General features: G+C 52.6%; 1 protein-coding gene across 1 annotated transcript in view; it reads right to left on the bottom strand.

The window, feature by feature from the left end:
- Positions 1-17,803, bottom strand: part of LOC133359893 (histone-lysine N-methyltransferase PRDM9-like) — a 41,582-nt gene extending 23,779 nt beyond the window's left edge. The window contains exons 1-11 of the mRNA XM_061578453.1: positions 17,741-17,803; positions 16,495-16,633; positions 12,978-13,130; positions 10,523-10,599; positions 8,533-8,728; positions 7,410-7,541; positions 6,348-6,613; positions 5,260-5,327; positions 4,132-4,391; positions 2,185-3,127; positions 1,799-1,814 (exon numbers count right to left, since the gene is read on the bottom strand). Coding sequence (XP_061434437.1) covers positions 1,799-1,814; positions 2,185-3,127; positions 4,132-4,391; positions 5,260-5,327; positions 6,348-6,613; positions 7,410-7,541; positions 8,533-8,728; positions 10,523-10,599; positions 12,978-13,130; positions 16,495-16,633; positions 17,741-17,797 — 2,307 coding nt within the window. The 5' untranslated portion in view covers positions 17,798-17,803. The remainder of the gene's footprint in view (positions 1-1,798; positions 1,815-2,184; positions 3,128-4,131; positions 4,392-5,259; positions 5,328-6,347; positions 6,614-7,409; positions 7,542-8,532; positions 8,729-10,522; positions 10,600-12,977; positions 13,131-16,494; positions 16,634-17,740) is intronic.
- Positions 17,804-22,831: the final 5,028 nt, after the last annotated feature.

Consider the following 22,831-nt stretch of genomic DNA (forward strand, 5'->3'; position numbering starts at 1 on the left):
GTACCTCGATGCGTCGCACGGACGTCCGGGTCGCTGGCTGGAAGTCCTGCTGGTCCGCTGGCCTGGAGAGAAGGGGGCTATTTCCCCTCTGCGCTCCTCTATTTATCCTCCCTACCTCCCAAAGGGGATGCTGCGCTGAACAATGGGCTCGTGCACCCCAAGCCCGCGCACGGCAGTCCCCAGGCGCTGTTGATATGCTAATCAGTGTGCTGCGTGCAAGGCGTAAATCCTAATTACTCCCTTACCCTTCCTACCAATGGGGCTTGCGCGCTCAAGCGCAGTTATCCCAACCCTCCATGACTATGCGCAACAGCCCCTGTGACCCCGCTATTCATGCTGTCCCGTGCCTCCCCTGCTTGCCCCGTCGACTCGTGGGGGTGTGTGTGGGGGGAAATGCGCCTCAACCGCGGTGGCCGAATGCCCCACGCCGCGACCACACCATATTAAGGCCGGCAGCAGCGCCGCGGTACCACGTAGCACGGGGGAGGTCATCCAATTCCCTGATCGCCGGAAACCGTGAGAATTAATCCCGATAAGGGTCTCTCGGATAAAAACCGGTCGATCAGGTAACCTTCCCTTCCAGCTCTATGGGGGGGGGGGGGGGGGGGGGATGCGTGCGGGTGTGTGCTTATGTGGGGCGGGTGATTGGGGGCAGTGCGGTGGGGGAAGCCGGGCGGCTCCCTGGCTCGGCAGAGCGGCCCCGTCGCTGTGGCACCACAAATCTCTCAACCCTTTACCGCGTCCGAGACGTCTGCAGAGTTGCAGGGTCGGTGGGTGTCACCGTTCACGGGGTGGGTGTCACCGTTCACGGGGTGGGCGTCACCGTTCACGGGGTGGGTGTCAGAGAGGCATCAGCAGTGGCAGCAGCAGCAGCACTGTTGTTGTTGTTATAAAGACGTCGTTGCTCACCGCAGAGAAGCGTAGTGACACGACCGCCGCCACTCTGCGCTAGCCGGCGCCAAAACTGTGCCACACTCCCTGCCCCGCGTGGCCCTGTGGGAGCCTCGGTACCGATAAAGTTACTTTAGTTTTTACTGCGTTTTGTTGTTTCGACGACGATGTTCACGCACGGCGCGCGGCGTCGTCGCGACGGCAAAGGGTGAAGTTCACGCTGGGAACATTTGCAACGGGGGAGGCAATAACAACACGCAGGGTGATCCAAGTGCAGATGCCCCACTCATACCTACACCCCCCCCCCCCTCCCAACGCCATCCCACAATATTTTTTCAGACCGCAGGAATCCGATGAGCTATGAAGCTCTTCTTCGCAGATCTCCAGCCGTTCCACAGATGTCCTATCCTAGCAACCCCCCCACCTCCTCCCCGTAGCTTTCCTCTCAGCAGCAAAGTGAATATCGTGCAAGCGATGGCTCGGGGCTACGGTACTGAGCCAGAGGTCGCAAACGGGTTTTGATTCCTTACCCGTACCCGGCCGCACCAGCGTCGTAAACAGATACCCGTACCCGGTATCGGGTACCTGATTGCGACCTCTGGGGTGAAGCCATGTTGCAGGCGCGGGTGGGTTGATTCTAGGAACTTGAATTGTGAGAAGAGACAAGACGTTGGGAAATGAGTGACAGTTACTCACCAGTGACTCATGGTCTACCTGTACCCGGCTGCACCAAGGTCGCAAACGGCTACCCGTACCCGGCCGGGTATCGGGTAGGGTACGGGTATCGGGTACCCGGTTGCGACCTCTGGACTGAGTGTTCGGAGATTTGTGAGTGGATGCCACCTTCGTCAACAGCCGCGGTTCAGTCTACCGCTGGATGGGTGCGTACTGTACGTACTCTACGTACGTCGCACGGGGCAGGGCTACGAGACGGCAAGCGGTGCGCATGGAGACCGGCGGGAGACGTGCAGACTGGGGTGTCTGTAGGTGGATCGCCCTGCGGTGCCCCCCTCTAGGGTAACAACAGTGCAGCTCTGCACGGGAAACTCTGCACACTCACACACACAGGGACCCCCAGGTGATGGGGGTGGGGGGGGGGACGTCCAGTGGTTGGGACCTAGAACTCCGCACTTGCAATCGAGGGGTGGCCGGGTCGGCTTAATCTCCCACCCCCCACAGAGTGTGAGGCAGGTGTAGGAGGATCCGTAGGTTTCCGTGTTCACATTCAAAATCAGTTTCAAGAGTGGCACAGCCTCGGCTAGTCACGTGGCCTGTTGTTTAAAATTAATTCACAGCTCGGCGCTGTGCGCGTTTTGCTCAGGATGGATGACTTTTCTGTTTCCACGGGAATGAGAAAATGCATTCTGGCCGGTGTGTGTTCTCTGGTGCCATCGAAGACTGGATGGGTCTGCAAACGCCTTCTCACACACGGTGCACTTGAACGGCTTCTCTCCCGTGTGTGTTCTCTGGTGCCTGTGAAGATGTGATAGCTGTGCAAACGCCTTCTCACACACAGTGCACTTGAACGGCTTCTCTCCCGTGTGTGTTCTCTGGTGCCTGTGAAGATGTGATAGCTGTGCAAACGCCTTCTCACACACAGTGCACTTGAACGGCTTCTCTCCCGTGTGTGTTCTCTGGTGCCTGTGAAGATGTTGTAAATGTGCAAATGCCTTCTCACACACGGTGCACTTGAATGGCTTCTCTCCCGTGTGTGTTCTCTGGTGACTGTGAAGATTTGCTAGCCTTGCAAACGCCTTCTCACACACGGTGCACTTGAACGGCTTCTCTCCCGTGTGTGTTCTCTGGTGGCTGTGAAGAGTTCCTAATTGTGAAAACGACTTCTCACACACGGTGCACTTGAACGGCTTCTCTCCCGTGTGTGTTCTCTGGTGGCTGTGAAGATGTTGTAAATGTGCAAACGCCTTCTCACACACGGTGCACTTGAACGGCTTCTCTCCCGTGTGTGTTCTCTGGTGGCTGTGAAGAGTTCCTAATTGTGAAAACGACTTCTCACACACGGTGCACTTGAACGGCTTCTCTCCCGTGTGTGTTCTCTGGTGCTTCTTCAAGCTACACTTGTAGTCCGTGCTGAATGAACATTGGTCACACTGATGACTTTTGTTACTGGGCTTAGTGGGGTGTCTCCTCTGCACGTGATGTTGTAGACTAGAGCGGCAGATGAACTGACGGTTGCAGGCAGGACACGGCAGCCTTGTGACCTCCACACCCACTCCACCTGCGTCATCCCAGAGGAACAAGACACACGCGCACACACCAACATCTAGACATGAACACTCTTGCACACGTGTGTGTATACACAAAGGTAAAGGTTTCCCACAGCCATATCAGACTGTTGGGCAAGTGCTGTTTGCGAGTACCTATGAAGGCCGGCATGGCACACGAGGGAGTAGGTGGCCAACACTAGGCCCGACCGCCTTTGTCTCTCCAGTGGCGATGTTTCCACGTTTAAGCTAGGTACTCATTTGAGGCTGAGTCAACCTAGGGGAGGCCTAAATATTCACCACTGACGTTGGCCGTGAGTGGGAATCAAACTCAGGTGGCCAGGTTCGTAGTGCAGTGGGCTCCATTATATATACACACAAAGACAAAGAACCCCCATATAGCCTGTATATACTTTTGGGACAAGTGCTGTTATGGGCACCAATGAAAGCCAACACGGCACACGAGTGGGAGGGTGGCCAGCACCACACATAGCCGCCTTTGTCTCCCCAGTGGCGATGTTTACTACTACACACCACACCAGTTACTCACTTCCACCTTATCAGTGTGGCTGGTGCCTATCATCTCTGGTGAGTGGTGGCTGTCATCTCTGGTGAGTGGTGGCTACCAACTCTGGTGAGATGTGGCTATCATCTCTGGTGAGTGGTGGCTATCATCTCTAGTGAGTGGTGGCTATCATCTCTGGTGAGTGGTAGCTACATCCACATCTCTGGTGAGATGTGGCTATCATCTCTGGTGAGTGGTAGCTATCATCTCTACTGAGTGGTGGCTATCGTCTCTGGTGAGTAGTGGCTATCGTCTCTCGTAAGTGGTGGCTGCCATCTCTGGTGAGTGGTGGCTATCATTTCTGGTGTGTGGTGGCTATCATCTCTGGTGAGTGGTGGCTATCATCTCTGGTGAGTGGTGGCTATCGTCTCTCGTGAGTGGTGGCTATCATCTCTGGTGAGTGGTGGCTATAGTCTGGTGAGCAGTGGTGAGTCTCTGGTGAGCGGTGCTCACGGTGTTCCTCGCTTGGTGGAGGCTGCACGGGCTGCAGGTCTCTGGCGGTGGCCCTAGGAGCCATCTCGCTGCTGCTGCTGCGGCGTCGCGAGGGCCCGGCCTCGCAGGCGATGCCCAGCTCCTGGGCGAACTCCTCGCCGTACCAGACCAGCAGCTCAGAGCCGGGCCCCACGGCACGGAATGTGCGGTAGTAAATCTGCCCCCGGTGCTGGAAGGCCACCAGGTTCTGCTCCTGCTCATTCCTCGCGCAGTTGACGAACCTGCGCGGGCAGACGCGGGGGCGGGGTGGGCGCCGTTAGCGAGCGCCTATTAAGGGCCGGCACTGGGCGCTACGTGGGGGTGGTGTGGCTGGAACCACGCTCCGTACCGGGTGCTCATTTGATGCCGAGTCGACCAAGGGGAGGCCCAGAGTTGGTCTCTGTGTGTAGTGGGTCTGGTCTCTGTGTGTAGTGGTTCTTGTCTCTGTGTGTGGTGGTTCTGGTCTCTATGTGTGGTGGTTCTGGTTTCTGTGTGTGGTGGTTCTGGTCTCTGTGTGTGGTGGTTCTGGTCTCTGTGTGTAGTGGTTCTGGTCTCTGTGTGTGCTGGTTCTTGTCTCTGTGTGTAGTGGTTCTGGTCTCTGTGTGTGCTGGTTCTGGTCTCTGTGTGTAGTGGTTCTGGTCTCTGTGTGTGGTGTTTCTGGTCTCTGTGTGTAGTGGTTCTGGTCTGTGTGTGCTGGTTCTTGTCTCTGTGTGTGGTGGTTCTGGTCTCTGTGTGTAGTGGTTCTGGTTTCTGTGTGTAGTGGTTCTGGTCTATGTGTGTAGTGGTTCTGGTCTCTGTGTGTAGTGGTTCTGATCTCTGTGTGTAGTGGTTCTGGTTTCTGTGTGAAGTGGTTCTTGTCTCTGTGTGTGGTGGTTCTGGTCTCTGTGTGTAGTGGTTCTGGTTTCTGTGTGAAGTGGTTCTTGTCTCTGTGTGTAGTGGTTCTGGTCTCTGTGTGTAGTGGTTCTGGTCTCTGTGTGTAGTGGTTCTGGTCTCTGTGTGTAGTGGTTCTGGTCTCTGCGTGTAGTGGTTCTGGTCTCTGTGTGTGGTGGTTCTGGTCTCTGTGTGTAGTGGTTCTGATCTCTGTGTAGTGGTCCTTCAGACAATAATCACCTCATCCAGTTTGATTTAGATTCATCCTGAGCATCAACATATTCACAATCCTTTTTGTTTTTGTAAATCTGAAACACACACGCACACGAGCGGATCCACGGATAATTAATGTCAGTTGGACTGTAAGTTGAACTTCTTTCGTACCGCACGTAGCCAACCGTGCTGATCGGAGGTGCGGGGGAAGGACAACAAACTAAACACTAAAAGCAGTTCTAAAGAAATGCATTTTCAATCTACAAGATTTTAAAGTGCATAGCTCCCAGTGGCTTCCTAACATTGGAAGGAAGAACCTTCCAGACGGCCGCAGAAGTGCATCTGTAAGCGCCGCGCCATGCGGTGACCACCGTCTTTGCTGTGTGTTACAAGTTCAAATAATTACGTTAATTTTTGGGTCTCTCTGTGATTCTGGGGGTCTTTGGGTGAGTCTCTAGGTCTCTGTACGAGTCTCTGGGTCTCTGTGCGAGTCTCTAGGGTATCTGTGCGACTCTGGGTCTCTGTGTGAGACTGTGGGTCTCTGTGCGATTCTCTTGGTCTCTGTGCGAGTCTCTGGGTCTCTGTGTGAGACTGTGGATCTCTCTGTGCGATTCTCTGAGCATCTGTGTGAGTATCTGGGTCTCTCTGTGTGAGTCTCTGGGTCTCTGTGTGAGTCTGTGTGTCCCACTGTGAGTCTCTGGGTCTCTGTTCAAGTCTCTAGGTCTCTGTGCAAGTCTGTGGGTCTCTGTGTGAGTCTGTGGGTGACTGTGTGAGGCTATGGGTCTCTGTGCGAGTCTATGGGTCTCTGTGTGAATCTATGGGTCTCTGTGCGAGTCTATAGGTCTCTGTGCGAGTCTATGGGTCTCTGTGCGAGTCTATGGGTCTCTGTGTGAGTCTATGGGTTTCTGTGCGAGTCTATGGGTCTCTGTGTGAGTCTATGGGTCTCTGTGAGTCTCTGGGTCTCTCTGTGCCAGTCTCTAGATCTCTGTGTAAGTCTGTGGGTGACTGTGTGAGGCTATGGGTTTCTCTGCATCTCCTTCACGAGCCTCCTCTCCACACACACGATGATGATGTAGGAATAGGAGGAGGCTGCAGCAGTAGCAGCAGCAGCTCACCAGCCAGCAGTACTCGCTCACGGGGTTCTCCTCAGACACCTCTCCCTGGTAGGGCCCAAACATCACCCCCTTGGGCAGCTTCTTCCTGTTGCTCCACACCCCGAGGCCGGCGCCGGCGATGGAGGAGGCGCCGACGGTGAGGCCCTGGGGCAGGCTGAGCCGGGCCCTGTTGGCCACTCCCGGGGCCACGGCCGCGTCCGCGATGAACTCTGGCGGGCCGTGCACGGAGCACTCCGCCAGGTAGAAATCCCTGCACAGCTCGCAGACTGAGAGCCACAGCAGCAGCAGCGGGAGGAGGGCGAACCGCAGTAGCAACAGCAGCAGCAGTGGCACTGTGAGAGGGTGAGAGGGTGAGGAGCGCTCCAGACAGATGCCTCCCTCCCTCTCTGCATGGTGAACTTCTTTAGCTCGCTCATCGGAGATGTAAACCCTGTCACCCTCCCTGCTCCCTCCCTGCATCCCTGAGTGAGGGAGCAAAAGACAGGGAGGTAAGTGAGAGTGCGAGAAAGGGAGCGTGTGAGAGGGAGGGAAAGGGAGAGAGAGTGAGAGGGAGCAGGTGGAATATATCGAGTGAGAGCGCGGGAGCAATAGAGAGAGATAGGAGAGAGTGTGAGAAAGTTAGAGTAAGGGGCCGTCCATAAATGACGTCACGCACCGGGGAGGGGGGGGGGTCAGACATTTGTGACGATGTGTGAGGAACCACAGACAACACGTTCTACTTAATTAAATACTTTTTAATAAATGTTTTCTCCTACAACATCAGACTGCAGTGCCACATTAAATATGCACTACAATGACAATAGTTTGAAGCGATTTTAAGCATATTAAATGAGCTTTGTGACGTCACATTTGAGGGGGGAGTCTGACTTTTTGTGATGTCGTGTGATGGGGGGGAGGGGGGTCCAAAATCGCGTGACGCCATTAATGGACGGCCCTAAGAGAGTGTGAGAAAGTGACAGTGTGAGAGAGAGAGTGAGAAAGTGACATTGTGAGAGAGAGAGTGAGAAAGTGAGAGAGAGAGTGAGAGAGTGAGAGAGAGTGAGAGGGAGCAGGGGGTCTCACAGAAGAAGTCGTCGTCCTGGGGCTCCTCCACCTCTGTGTAGACTTTCCTCTCGCGCGGGCGCAGGCCGTAGCGAGAGCGAGCGCTGCGCGACACCGCCACAGCCTGGGCGGAGGCCGGCGGCACGGAGGAGCCTGCAGGCAAACACGGCGAGATGTTGACTACCTCTCCTGGTATACGGGAGGTCGCAGATTCCATCCCGACCCTGACGAAGCCTGCTGTATATTTGGAGTCTTCGTGTCTCTCTCTCCTCTGTGGCGAGATGTTAACTCCCTCGCCTGGAATACAGGAGGTCGTGGGTGCGATCCCGACCCTGACGACCCACGCTGTATATTTGGAGTTTGCGTGTTGAACCTCCCCGTGGTTGCGTGGATTTTTCTCCGGGTCCTCCGGTTTTTCCCCTCGACATTTAGAATCAACGTCACGTGTTGAGAGTATTTGGCTGCTGTAAATGTCCACGTAATGATGATGATGACAAGTTACTTCGTTGAGCTCTCATTTGTGATAGCCAGGTCGCTTCTGAAAAACAGTTACACAGCTCAGTGGGGCTTACCCTGGTAAAATAAACATCGTTTAGTTCATAGGCTGCATCAGTACCAGCAGCAGCCCTGACAGGAGCACATGTAGCAGTAGCATCAACAGCAGTGGCGACTTCCATCAGCAGCAACAGAAGATTGCGGAGTTCCGGTGAGAATAGAGGGGAGTGTGGAGTTCCGGTGAGAATAGAGGGGAGTGTGGAGTTCCGGTGAGAATAGAGGGGAGTGTGGAGTTCCGGAGAATAGAGGGGAGTGTGGAGTTCCGGTGAGAATAGAGGGGAGTGTGGAGTTCCGGTGAGAATAGAGGGGAGTGTGGAGTTCCGGTGGGAATAGAGGGGAGTGTGGAGTTCCGGTGAGAATAGAGGGGAGTGTGGAGTTCCGGTGGGAATAGAGGGGAGTGTGGAGTTCCGGTGAGAATAGAGGGGAGTGTGGAGCTCCGGTGAGAATAGAGGGGAGTGTGGAGTTCCGGTGAGAATAGAGGGGAGTGTAGAGTTCCGGTGGGAATAGAGGGGAGTGTGGAGTTCCGGTGAGAATAGAGGGGAGTGTGGAGTTGCGGTGTGAATAGAAATCACCGCTGCAGGCTACGCACCTCCACGTATCCTCTGGAGCGCCACCCTCAGGGCCTCCTTGCAGGCGGTAGCTCTGCGCTCCAGCCTGAACATCGCCATCCTGGCCTTGTGCACCTCCCTCAGCTCAAATCCCCTGAACTCCTCCTCCTCCTGCTGCTGCTCCTCCTCCATGCCCTGCAGGATGCTCCACACGTACTCCAGGGCTTCCGCTTTAGTCTGAGCGGAGGGGGCGGTGGGGTGAGGGGGCGGAGGGGGTGTGGGGGGCGGAGTTGGTGCAGTGACCAGCGGTGGCTAGGAGATGTTAACTCCCTCGCCTGGTACGCAGGAGGTCGCGGGTTCGATCTCGAGCCTGACACCTCATCGGATTCCTCCAGTACAATACATATTCTAATTCTGATATTCTGATTCTGTAAATCTGATTCCATACATCAAGCAGAACCATGCCGTCATGCTGAACCTCGGTGGGTATGGCAGGCCAAGCCTCTTCACAACTAAACTAATTAATAAACTAATTATAATAATAAGCCCAAACGTTGTACCAGAGTGCCATGCAGAGGGGGCATGGTGGCTAGGAGATGTTAACAACCTCGCCTGGTACGCAGGAGGTCATGGGTTCGATCCTGACCCTGACGCCTGCTGCTGTATATTTGGAGTCTTCGTCTTTTTTTTCTCTCTCCCCGTGGTGAGGCGAGTTAGGGGAGGCACAGCCTCACCTGTTATACTCCAATGGAAATAGCTGTTACGAAAAGTACAAAGTAAAAAGTTAACCCATAAAAACAAAGTTTTTCACTATAAATCCTTTATATGCATGGCGGCTAGAGTCCTCTCGTCCTCTGGTTTGAGATGGCTGCCACCTATGGGTCAGATGATTGCCTGCCACCATTAAGCAATTGGTAATTAAATATAAAAAAAAATTCCTAAAAAGTGTAAAGTTATGGAAAAAAATTTTCACGAAAATAAATTGTCACGCGCAACGAGTCTGTGTGCAAAATGTCAGCTCGATTGGATCACGGGAAGTGGGTTAAAAAACGACCGAAAGATTTGCACGGTCGTAAGCGCGCAAGCAAGCAAGCAAGTGAACTTAATATAAAGGATTAAAAAATTTAGATTTTTCCACTGATCTGTGTTACGTCATTTCTGTACGATTCCAATCATTTTGACAGTCAAAATCGCCAAATTTGCGGCGCTCCGCTGCAAATACAGGGAGACGAGAGGTGAGGCAGCGACAAGCTCAGCCTCCCCTCTGATTGCGCAACCCCTCAGAAACTGGATGGAGCGCGGGCAATAAGCGCGTGCCTGTTACTATCTCTCTGTAATGATTGGAATTATACAGAAATTACATTTATAACACAAATCAGTGGAACATTTTTTTCACTTTCGTAAGGGGCCGTCCATAAATGACGTCACGCACCTGGGGGGGAGGGGGGGTCAGACGTTTGTGACGATGTGTGACGAGGGGGGGGGGGGTTGAGAAATGTGACGTCACATCAAAATGCACAACTTTAAATAAATATAGACAACACGTTCTACTTAATTATTTCGACTTTTAAATAAATGTTTTCTCCTACAACATCAGAGTGCAGCGCCACATTAAATACGCACTACAATGACAATAGTTTAAAGCGATTTGAAGCACGTTTTTTTTATTTTGGGGGTGGGGGCAGAGCTTTGTGACGTCATATTTGAGGGGGGGTCTGACTTTTTGTGACGCCGTGTGACGAGGGGGGGAGGGGGTCAAAAATCGTCAAAAATCACGTGACGTCATTTATGGACGGCCCCTAACAGCTATTTTCATTGGAGTATATGACAGGTGAGGCTCTGCCTCGCCTGCCTCCCCTGACTGCACGTCCCTGGTATAGCAGTGTCTAGTAGTATGTATGTACGTTGGATTTCTTTGTCACCGTACGTAGCCAACCTCGCTAATGGGAGGTGCGGGGGAAGGACAACAAACTAAAGACAACAGCAGCAGCAGATGTAACGAGAGGAGTGCCGTGCGCTGTGCACAGAGACCTTGCGCTTGCTGGGAGCTGCCCTCGCGTGAGACTCTCCCACGGTGGCCCAGCGTGAAGCAGCCCCCTTGCCTCCTCCTGCGTGAACACACGCACACACGTGAACACACGCACACACGTGAACACACGCACACACGTGAACACACGTGTGAACACACGGACACGCATGAACATATGCAAGGACAAAGCTCCCCCGTATAGCCTTAACAGACTGTAGGGGCAAGTGCTGTTAGTGAGCACCTATGAAGGCCAGAACGGTACACGAGGGGGTGGGTGGCCAGCACCACGCCCGACCGTCTTTGTCTCCCCAGTGGTGATGTTTACACACCGCACCAGGTACTCAGTTGAGGCTGAGCCGACATAGGGGAGGCACAGGACCGGTTCAAATAATCGTCACTGGTGTTGACCGTGAGCGGGAATCGAACCCGGGTCGCCGGGTTCATAGCGCAGCGCGCTAACCGCTACACTACCGCTCCCCATATGCACACGCGTTAACACACGCACACACGTGTGAACACACGGAAATGCATTAACACACACACACACACGTGTGAACACACCCACACGCGTATTTACGCATGCAAACATTTACTCACATATTTACCAAAAAGTCAATGATCTCCCCTGTGCCGCCTTAACAGACTGTTGTCACAGGACAGAACCAAGTGCCATGCCATGGGTTGACTGTTGTGCCAGGCTAGGTGCAGAAGGTCACGAGACGGACCCTGCAGGTGCCATAGGTTTACTGAGATGACTGCCAGATGCACCACCTGTGCCCGCGACTGTGCCAACTCGGTCCACAATTAAAAAGATGCCCCGTGTAGCCTTCACAGACTGTTGCGGTCAAGTGCTGTCAGCAAGCAGCATCTACGAAGGCCAGCACGGCACACGGGGGGATGGGCAGCTAGCAACACGCCCGACCGTCTTTGTCTCCCCGGTTGTGATGTTTACTACACACCACTGCACCGGGTACTCATTTTGACGCTGAGTCAACCTAGGGGAGGCTCGGGACCAGTTCGGATCGTCGTCACTGGTGTTGGCCGTGAGCGGGCATTTAACTTGGTTCCGCTGGTGATTACAACCAGCTTCATCAAGCGAGTCTACAGGGGTCTCTGCGTGAGTCTACAGGGGGTCTCTGTGTGAGTCTACAGGGGTCTCTGCGTGAGTCTACAGGGGGTCTCTGTGAGTCTACAGGGGTCTCTGTGTGAGTCTACAGGGGTCTTTGTGTGAGTCTTCAGGGGGTCTCTGTGTGAGTCTACAGAGGGTTTCTGTGTGAGTCTACAGGGGTCTCTGCGTGAGTCTACAGGGGGTCTCTGTGTGAGTCTACAGGGGGTTTCTGTGTGAGTCTACAGGGGGTCTCTGTGTGAGTCTACAGGGGGTCTCTGTGTGAGTCTACAGGGGTCTATGTGAGTCTACAGGGGGTCTCTGTGCGAGTCTACAGGGGTCTCTGCGTGAGTCTACAGGGGGTCTCTGTGTGAGTCTACAGGGGGTCTCTGCGTGAGTCTACAGGGGATCTCTGCATGAGTCTACAGGGGGTCTCTGCGTGAGTCTACAGGGGTCTCTGTGTGAGTCTACAGGGGTCTCTGCGTGAGTCTACAGGGGTCTCTGTGTGAGTCTACAGGGGGTCTCTGCATGAGTCTACAGGGGGTTTCTGTGTGAGTCTACAGGGGTCTCTGCGTGAGTCTATAGGGGGTCTCTGTGTGAGTCTACAGGGGGTTTCTGTGTGAGTCTACAGGGGTCTCTGTGTGAGTCTACAGGGGGTCTCTGTGTGAGTCTACAGGGGTCTGTGTGAGTCTACAGGGGGTCTCTGTGTGAGTCTACAGGGGGTCTCTGTGTGAGTCTACAGGGGGTCTCTGTGTGAGTCTACAGGGGGTCTCTGTGTGAGTCTACAGGGGGTCTCTGTGTGAGTCTACAGGGGGTCTCTGCGTGAGTCTACAGGGGGTCTCTGCGTGAGTCTACAGAGGGTCTCTGTGTGAGTCTACAGGGGGTCTCTGTGTTAGTCTACAGGGGGTATCTGTGTGAGTCTATAGGGGTCTCTGCGTGAGTCTACAGGGGGTCTCTGCGTGAGTCTACAGGGGGTCTCTGCGTGAGTCTACAGGGGGTCTCTGTGTGAGTCTACAGGGGGTCTCTGTGTGAGTCTACAGGGGTCTCTGTGTGAGTCTACAGGGGGTCTCTGCGTGAGTCTACAGGGGGTCTCTGTGTGAGTCTACAGGGGGTCTCTGCGTGAGTCGAGAGGGGGTCTCTGTGTGAGTCTACAGGGGTCTCTGTGTGAGTCTACAGGGGTCTCTGTGTGATTCTACACGGGGTCTCTTTGTGAGTCTTCAGGGGGTTTCTGCGTGAGTATACAGGGGGCCTCTGTGTGAGTCTACAGGGGTCTCTGTGTGAGTCTACAGGGGGTCTCTGTGTGAGTCTACAGGGGGTCTCTGCACGGTCTGCAAGCGCCCTTTTACGTTTGCCTCTTCGTCCTCCGTGCATCGCCACCTCCTTCCTCTTCCTCCTCCCCGTCCACTCCTCGTCGGAGTCGCTCGACCGCCCGCACTCCGCTCCATTCCCCCTCGCCCTGCGCTTGCCGCGTGCGCGCATGAACTCGGGCTGGGCCGGGTTCATCCCTGCGCAAGGAGGCAGTCGGTCATTGTTATTTGTACGTATTGGCAGTACACCCGTGCAGCATAGCAACACACCGGGTCCTCGTAACACAGTCCTGACGATGTGATTACTATCAGAGCGTGTTTGTTTGCGTGTTCAACACAAGTACGCGTGGTTAATGCAGTAACTTGATTCCTTGCAAAAAGGAATCATCTATTTGGTGTGTGAACATCTTAACAGCTCCTGTTTTATTGCCAGAAAGGGTAAAACCGATTCCTATTTTTTATACTTTGATTCTGGCAAAAAGGTCCAATGATATAGCTACTCACCCCGAGCTATAAATGCTCTTGACACTGCATTGTCTTTGTACTGGTCGCCTTTTGGTGTTGTTCTCTGGTCTGACACTGGTGAGACTAGGCCATGAAGAAGGCTGTCTCTGGGGTAGACCAATCAGTATCAAAGACAATGATTAAATGTTATCAGAGAGTGTTTGTTTGCGTGTTCAGTACACGTGGTTAATGCAGTAACCTGATTCCTTGCAAAAGCTATAATCTATCTGGTGTTTGAACATCTTAACACCTCCTGTTTCATTCCCATAAAGAGTAAAACCGATTCTTATTTTTCATAGTCCCGACGATGTCGCCGTTGCCCCTTGAGTGAGCTGCAGGACTCTCCATCAGAAGTTGCACTCAGATTCAGCAGCCGCGTCCCCCATTCCGAACGTGCGGTGGCGACACCACGAGTCGTATCGAGGCACCGTCCGACCGAGTCTCTAGGGGCACGAGGAGTCCAATCTTGCCACTGGAGCACGGAGCAGCCGATCGTCATCAGACTGGGCGCCGCTGTACGGCAACAGACTGCGAAGCTTCGTGTTCAGTGCTGCTCATGTCACGTTCCGTCTTCCCACCGCTTTGGCATCACGACAACTGATTTTGACGCACCACCACCACCCCAAAATATCCTTCTGTCTGGGGTCTCGAATCGCGAAGAAATAAATAACTTTTGCCAAAAATGTGATGATTATTTCATACAGCGCAACGGTGTACCGCTACTACGTTCATTTATATTATTTGGCTGCTACAATAACCCCAAGCAATACAGTAAACACGATAGGAGTGCAAAGTATAGAAAAGGTAAACAAATTACACACACACAAAATACATTTTTTTGTAAATATTCTTTGGTTCTTTCGGCAAAGTCACGTAGATAGAAAAATAAAGTGAATAAAAATAATCAAAAACCACAAAAACGTTCATCCTCACTGATGTTGCTGACTGGTATCTTAGCGCTTTTGAGGGTTGCAGCAATTTCAGATCTTGTAACGTCTGCAGCGATGCGCCCCAAACCCTTAAGAGCGACATCGACCTGGGCAATAACGTCATCCACTGGAATGTGTTTGGGGGTGACTGAGAAGTTCAACCCTTTAGCCAAAACCGACTTTAGACCATCGCACATTGGGCTATTACTCAGATTAATAACAACCTTGTCAACGTCTAACCTTTTAACGTGTGGATCTGGTTTCTTGTTAGAAAGGAGGTTGAACTCGAAAATCAGATCTTTACATTTCGCTGACATTGTAGTGGCTGATTAAGTGGTCATGTTATCTACATGTTCCCAATCAGATGTCGACATTTTTCCTGTCAATGTTAAGTGTGATTTCAAGAGTGTCTTGTCTACATGATCTAGTTCAGTATGGAGCAGTCTAATTCTCCCTGAGATCAGGGCCAAGCTCGCCCTGAACAAAATTCGTCTGGCATTGGAAGATGTGACTGCAGCAGAAATCAGTGTCAATGAGATCGGTATTACGTTAGAGTCACGGCATCTCTTCAGAAATGTGAGTGACTCGATCAGATGAACTTTCTTGTCACGGAGATTGTTAAAAGATCTCATGGTTATGTGGAAACCCTCCCAATAGAGGCAGTTCAAATGATACAAATTAAGTGAATAAAAAATTATAAAAATAAGACACTATCTTCTTGTTTCTTTCGGTAAAGTCACGTAGAAGGGAAGTAATAAAATAATAAAAATAAAACATAATAAAACAATTCTCACGACGTTTCGGCTACAACGCAAGCAGCCGTCTTCAGGTGAAGAATGAGACACTACCAAACTAGGAGCTTATATATATCACCTGAAGACGGCTGCTTGCGTTGTAGCCGAAACGTCGTGAGAATTGTTTTATTATGTTTTATTTTTATTATTTTATTACTTCCCTTCTACGTGACTTTACCGAAAGAAACAAGAAGATGAATCCCTGCAGTCACGAAAGCTTTAAATCGAAATAAGACACTAATTAGGCTGCTCCATAAAAAAAACACTAATGTATACATTTCAATTTAAAGCTTTCGTGACTGCAGGGATTCATCTTCTTGGTTCTTTCGGTAAAGTCACGTAGAAGGGAAATAATAAAATATTAAAAAGAAAACATTAAAATTGTATTTTAATAATTGTATTTTATGTTTTTTTCCCTTCTATGTGACTTTACCGAAAGAACCAAGAAGACTAATTTATAACTCAAAAGTTTTGATTATACATGAGTGCTTTATCATTTTTATTATTCACTTTATTTTTATTTTAGTTTTTCTATCTACGTCACTTTATCGAAAGAACCAAAGAATATGAATTCCTGCAGTCACGAAAGTTTTAAGTCAAAATAAACTATTTTTGTAAATGTTGTGGGTTTACTCTCCAACATTATGAATCCGTAGGTAAAAAATACAATTTAAATTAATAAAAGTACTTTTATAAATTTTAATTTTACTTTGATTAATTTTAATTTTATTTTTTACCTACGTGACTAGAATTATGAATCCGATGAGCTATGAAGCTCTTTTTCATAGATGTCCCATAGGGGGCACGGGGTCAGAAAGTTACAACACAAAACACAAACACGATAGGCGTGCAAAGTAGAGTAAAGGTAAACAAATCATTAAACTAAAACTAAATCTATTTTTACTTCACCAGGTGAAGTCCACTGAGCTATTGGCTCCTTCTTCAGAAGCGACCTGGCTGCCACAAATGACAGCTCAACCAAGTGGCTTACCACGTGGACATTTATAGCAGCAGACAAATACTCTAAACGCGTGATGTTGATGCTACAAGTGGAGCAAAAACCCGGAGGACCGGGATCTAACCCACGACCTCCTGTAGACCATGAGAGGTAGTTAACATCTCACCGGGGAGAGACACACGCAGACTCCAGATATATGACAGGCATCGTCAGGGTCACCATCGAACCCACGACCTCCTGTAGACCAGGCGAGGTAGTTAACATCTCGCCACCATGGCGCCCCATGCATGCCACTCTGCTACGACGTCTTGGTCTCATCATTATAATCACTGCGACAATTAGTTGAGTTGCGAAGAGGCTCGGCCTGCCGTACCCACCAAGGTTCAGCAGGACGGCGTGGTTCTGCTTGATGTTCCTGTAGCGCCGCTTCTCGCACTCGGCCAGATCGCTCCACTCGGCCTTGGTGAAGAAGCCTCTGATGTCTCGGAAGTCGCCCATCTCCTGCTGCTGCTGCTGCTGAGGCGCAGAGACACGGAGGGACGAGACGCGGACGACGGTCAGACGCAGTCACGGAGATGGAGTCACATGGAGACGGAGTCACAGGGAGACGGAGTCACAGGGAGACGGAGTCACAGGGAGACGGAGTCACAGGGAGACGGAGTCACAGGGAGACGGAGTCACAGGGAGACGGAGTCACAGGGAGACGGAGTCACAGGGAGACGGAGTCACAGGGAGACGGAGTCACAGGGAGACGGAGTCACAGGGAGACAGAGTCACAGGGAGACAGAGTCACAGGGAGACAGAGTCACAGGGAGACAGAGTCACAGGGAGACAGAGTCACAGGGAGACAGAGTCACAGGGAGACAGAGTCACAGGGAGACAGAGTCACAGGGAGACAGAGTCACAGGGAGACAGAGTCACAGGGAGACAGAGTCACAGGGAGACAGAGTCACAGGGAGACAGAGTCACAGGGAGACAGAGTCACAGGGAGACAGAGTCACACTGAGACAGAGTCACACGGAGACAGAGTCACACGGAGACAGAGTCACACGGAGACAGAGTCACACGGAGACAGTCACACTGAGACAGAGTCACAGGGAGACAGAGTCACACTGAGACAGAGTCACACGGAGACAGTCACACTGAGACAGAGTCACACGGAGACAGAGTCACACTGAGACAGAGTCACACGGAGACAGAGTCACAGGGATACGAGACTAAGATCCCCCGTGTGGCCTTAACAGACTGTCGGGTCAAGCGCTGTGAGCGAGTAGCGGCGCCTATGAAGGCCGGAACGACACACGAGGGGGTGGGTGGCCAGCACCACGCCCGGCCGCCTTTGTCTCCCCAGTGGCGATGTTCACTACACACCGCTACCACCAGGAACTCATTTGAGGCTGAGTCGACCTAGGGGATGAGGCCCTTAGGTGAGGTAACTTTACCTCAGATGAGGTAACTTCACTTCATGCGAGGTAAGGTTACCTTAGGTGAAGTAGAATTACTTCAGGTGAAGTAACTTTACCTTAGGCAGAGGTCACAGAACCCCACGTTAATTTAATTGACCTCAGGTGAGGTAACTTTACCCTAAGTGAGGTAAATTTACCTCAGGTGACGTAATTTTACCTTCGGCGAGGTAACACTATCTGAGGTGAAGTACTTCACCTCAGGGAGAGGAAACATTACCCCAGGTTAGTTAATTTTACCTCAGGCGAGGTATCTTTACCTCAGATAGAGGTAACTTGACCTTAAGCGAGGTAACATTACCTCAGGTAAATGTAACATTACTTGAGGTAATCCGAACGTATTCACATCACTTCAGCTAATGCTCATATTTTTACGCTAATATCGTAATATCGTCACGTGGTTAAATCGTTAAACACAACGCTCGCGTGACGTCACCACCTCAGTGTCGAGCCGTCGACACTTCACGCGGCAGCCTCGAAGTGCACCCAGCCTGGCACAGGCGCCGTGGTGACGTCACCGTCACTCAGTGGCCAATGGCGGCGATTGGCGGTGGTGGGAGGGGAGTGGGGGGGATAGGAGTTGGGGGTGAGTGGGAGGGACGAGGGGGTGGGGGGAGTGGCGGGGAGTGAGGGGGAGTGAGTGGGGGAGACGAGGGGGTGGGGGCGGAATGGCGGTTGGGGAAGTGGGAGGAGGGGGGAGTGGGGGGTGGGAGGGGAGGAAGGGGTGGGGGGGAGAGTGATGGGGTAGGGGGAGTGGTGGGGAGAGTGAGGGGGGGTGATGGAGTGGGTGAGTGGCGGGGAGTGGGGGGTGGGGGGTGTAATGGGGTGGGGGGAGTGGGGGGGGTTATTATGAAGTCGCAAAAGTTGCTACAAATGCTACGGGCCCCGCACTTTCAAGGGCCCCGTGCTAAATGCTTTCAAGATATCAATTCGGGTTAAGTGATTCTGCACTTGCTCTATTACTATAGTACTATACAGACTTCAACTTTTTTTTTATGAACGACTGGGTGTTTAAGGTTAGCGATTAGTCGTATTATCCGGCTGTATAGCAAATGAAAAAATACAAATACTTTACTGTGCAAGTAAAAAATGTGTTTTAATGTTTACGTTTAAAAAAAAATAATTGGGCCCCTTTATAGCACATGCTACAGGCCCCGAACTAACTTTATCCGGCACTGAGGGTAAGGTAATCAGAATGTGATGCAATCCGGATCAAATCACGTTATATTATAAGGTAATCTTCGCCGCGACATTCTCATTCAGTGCAAAGTAAATCTTGTACAATTAATTAGTCGCTCGTGTCAACACTGTACGAGATGTGTAGCTGTAATCGTAACGTGAAGTCGTCTCGTAGCGTAAATCTTACACGATTTAAAATTCGCGTGAGATAGAATCCTCACTTGACTACTGGTAGGAACCTCCTGGTTACACCAGCCCACAGGGGATTATTGTGTCCGTCCGTCCGTCGTGTAGGGAGGGGCTGGGTGGGGAGGGAGGGGCTGGGTGGGGAGGGTGGGGTGGGGCTGGGTGGGGAGGGTGGGGATGGTTGGGGGAGGGGAGGGGCTGGGTGGGGGAGGGTGGGGCTGGGTGGGGAGGGTGGGGTGGGGCTGGGTGGGGAGGGAGGGGCTGGGTGGGGAGGGAGGGGCTGGGTGGGGAGGGTGGGGCTGGGGTGGGGAGGGTGGGGTGGGGCTGGGGGTGGGAGGGTGGGGAGGGGGGGATGGAGGGGCTGGTGGGGCTGGGTGGGGAGGGAGGGGCTGGGTGGGGAGGGTGGGGCTGGGTGGGGAGGGTGGGGCTTGGGTGGGTGGGGTGGGGATGGGTGGGGAGGGGTGGGGAGGGAGGGGCCTGGGTGGGGGGTGGGAGGGAGGGGCTGGGTGGGGGTGGGAGGGGCTGGGTGGGGCTGAGTGGGGGGGGCTGGGTGGGGGGGTGGGGAGGGGCCTGGTCACCCCGTGGTTGCCCTTAGTAACCTCAGGTCGAGATAACATTACCTCAGGTGAGGTAACTTTACCTCAAATGAGGTAACTTTACCTCATGCGAGGTAACCATTACCTTAGGTGAGGTAAAATTACTTCAGGTAGAGGTAACATTACCTCAGGCGATGTAACTTTACTTCAGACGAAGTAATATAACGTTAGGCCGAGGTAACTTTACCTGCAGGCAGAGGTTAAGTTACCGTCAGGTAAGGTAACATTATCTCAAATGAGGTAACTTTACCTCAGCTGAGGTAACTTTATCTTAGGCGAAGTAAAATTACTTCAGGTGAGGAAACTTCACCTCAGGTAGAGGCAACATTACCCCAGGTTAGTTAACTTTACCTCAGGCGAGGTAACTTGACCTTAAGTGAGGTAACTTTACCTCACATAGAGGTAACATTACCTCAGGTAAATGTAACATTACTTGAGGTAATCCGAACGTATTCACATCACTTCAGCTAATGCCCATATCGTAATATTCTCACGTAGTTAAATCATTAAACACAATTATCGCGTGATTATTACCTCAGGGTTACATAATCGGAATTCAATGGAAGGCGAGGTAACTTTACCTCAAGCGATGTAATATAACGTTAGGTCGAGGTAACATTACCTCAGGCAAAGGTAAAATTACGTCAGGTAAGGTAACATTATCTCAAATGAGGTAACTTGACCTTAAGCGAGGTAACATCACCTCAGGTAAATGTAACATTACTTGAGGTAATCCGAACGTATTCACATCACTTGAGCTAATGCTCATATTTTTACGCTAATATCGTAATATCGTCACGTGGTTAAATCGTTAAACACAACGCTCGCGTGACGTCACCACCTCAGTGTCGAGCCGTCGACACTTCACGCGGCAGCCTCGAAGTGCACCCAGCCTGGCACAGGCGCCGTGGTGACGTCACCGTCACTCAGTGGCCAATGGCGGCGGTTGGTGGTGGTGGGGGGGAGTGGGGGGTGGGAGGTGGGGGGGAAAACGGGAGTGGGGGCGGAATGGCGGTTGGGGGTGTGGGGGGTGGGGAAGAGGGGGGAGGGGGACGAGGGGGTGGGGTGAGTGGGGGCGGAATGGCGGTTGGTGAGTGGTGGGAGGGGGGAATTGAGGGTGGGAGGGGTGGGGGGAGTGGGGGGTGGGAGGGGTGGGGGGAGGAGGGGGTGGGGGTGAGTGATGGGGTGGGGGGAGTGGGGGTGCGGGAAGTGGCGGGGAGTGAAGGGGGGTGATGGGGTGGGGGGAGTGGGGGGTGATGGGGTGGGGGGGTGATGGGGTGGGGGGGAGTGATAGGGTGGGGGGAGTGGGGGAGTGATGGGGTGGGGGGAGTGATGGGGTGGGGGGAGTGTGGGGGTGGGGGGGGTGATGGGGTGGGGGGAGTGGGTGGGGTTTTATACTGGAAGGAACGAAGTGGACCAGACACCAATAGATTAATGTGTCTGTCCGTCCGTCCGTCCATCCGTCCGTCAGTCTGACTGTCCATCCGTCCGTGTATCAACATCGCCCCTACTGCAAACACTTTGCATGACCCTACAAAAACCTTTAGACTCAGTTACGCCATCCTGGTAGCAACATCGCCCGTACTGCAAACACTTGGCATGACACGTGTAACATTCCCTTATTCCCTGAGATAGCTTTTAATTAAAACTTTGAAATTAAATAAAAAAAACTCACAGCGCCCTAAAGCCTACAGCTAGGCCTAAAGCCTAGAACTAGGCTCTGAAACTCTCCCTTCGTATCGTACCCCCGCGTGTGTGAAAGGGAGTTATGTTTAACAATGTTACATTCCCTCATGTTTTTAAATAGAAACATTTAAATTTAAAGCTTTTATATAAATCATTAAAACATTTAAATTAAAAATTAACTCACAGCGCCCTAAAGCCTACAGCTAGGCCTAAAGCCTAGAACTAGGCCTCAATCTCTCCCTTCGTATCGTCCGATTTGGTGTAGCAACATCGCCCCCTACTGCAAACACTTGGCAGGACCCTACAAAAACCTTTTGACTCAGTGGGGCTTAACAAGTGTAATAATAAACTTCGCTTCAAATTTACTTTACTGAAACGCAGCACGTTTTTTTAACACAGAGACAAGATACATTTATTAACACAGAGACAACATACATTTAATCGCCTTATTTGTGCACGAAAAGCACGGCGCGAGGCCTACTTCGGAAAAGGCTTCGCGAGGCCTACTGCAGAGAAGGCATCGCGAGGCCTACTGCAGAGAAGGCTTCGCGAGGCCTACTGCAGAGAAGGCATCGCGAGGCCTACTGCAGGGAAGGCTTCGCGAGGCCTACTGCAGAGAAGGCATCGCGAGGCCTACTGCAGAGAAGGCTTCGCGAGGCCTACTGCAGAGAAGGCATCGCGAGGCCTACTGCAGAGAAGGCAACGCGAGGCCTACTGCAGAGAAGGCTTCGCGAGGCCTACTGCAGAGAAGGCTTCGCGAGGCCTACTGCAGGGAAGGCTTCACGAAGCCTAGTGCAGAAGGCTGTCGCGAGGCCTACTGCAGGAGGCTTCGCGAGGCCTACTGCAGGGAAGGCATCGCGAGGCCTACTGCAGAGAAGGCTTCGCGAGGCCTACTGCAGAGAAGGCTTCGCAAGGCCTATTGCAGAGAAGGCTTCGCGAGGCCTACTGCAGGAGGCTTCGCGAGGCCTACTGCAGAAGGCTTCGCGAGGCCTAGTGCAGAAGGCTTCGCGAGGCCTACTGCAGAGAAGGCTTCGCGAGGCCTACTGCAGAGAAGGCTGCGCGAGGCCTAGTGCAGAGAAGGCTTCGCGAGGCCTACTGCAGAGAAGGCTTCGCGAGGCCTATTGCAGAGAAGGCTTCGCGAGGCCTACTGCAGGAGGCTTCGCGAGGCCTACTGCAGAGAAGGCTTCGCGAGGCCTACTGCAGAGAAGGCTTCGCGAGGCCTATTGCAGAGAAGGCTTCGCGAGGCCTACTGCAGGAGGCTTCGCGAGGCCTACTGCAGGAGGCTTCGCGAGGCCTAGTGCAGAAGGCTTCGCGAGGCCTACTGCGACAGGCTTCGCGAGGCCGTCCCTCTGTCTGACAAGATGGCTGCCCGCTCCCCCTGCGATCCGTGAACTAAATGAACTAAACAAGATGGCCGTCGCATCCGGCGCAGCCAATGACATCGCTTGTTGCAATCCTTGCTCTGTGGGCGCGCGAGTCAGTGGGGAGGGGGGTGTGGACGTCATCGCTCTGTGGGCGCGCGAGTCAGTGGGGAGGGGGGTGTGGACGTCATCGCTCTGTGGGCGCGCGAGTCAGTGGGGAGGGGGGTGTTGACGTCATCGCTT

Source organism: Lethenteron reissneri, chromosome 66 (genome assembly GCF_015708825.2).
Source record: "Lethenteron reissneri isolate LAM-NWPU_2019-01 chromosome 66, ASM1570882v1, whole genome shotgun sequence".
Lineage (NCBI taxonomy): Eukaryota > Metazoa > Chordata > Hyperoartia > Petromyzontiformes > Petromyzontidae > Lethenteron > Lethenteron reissneri.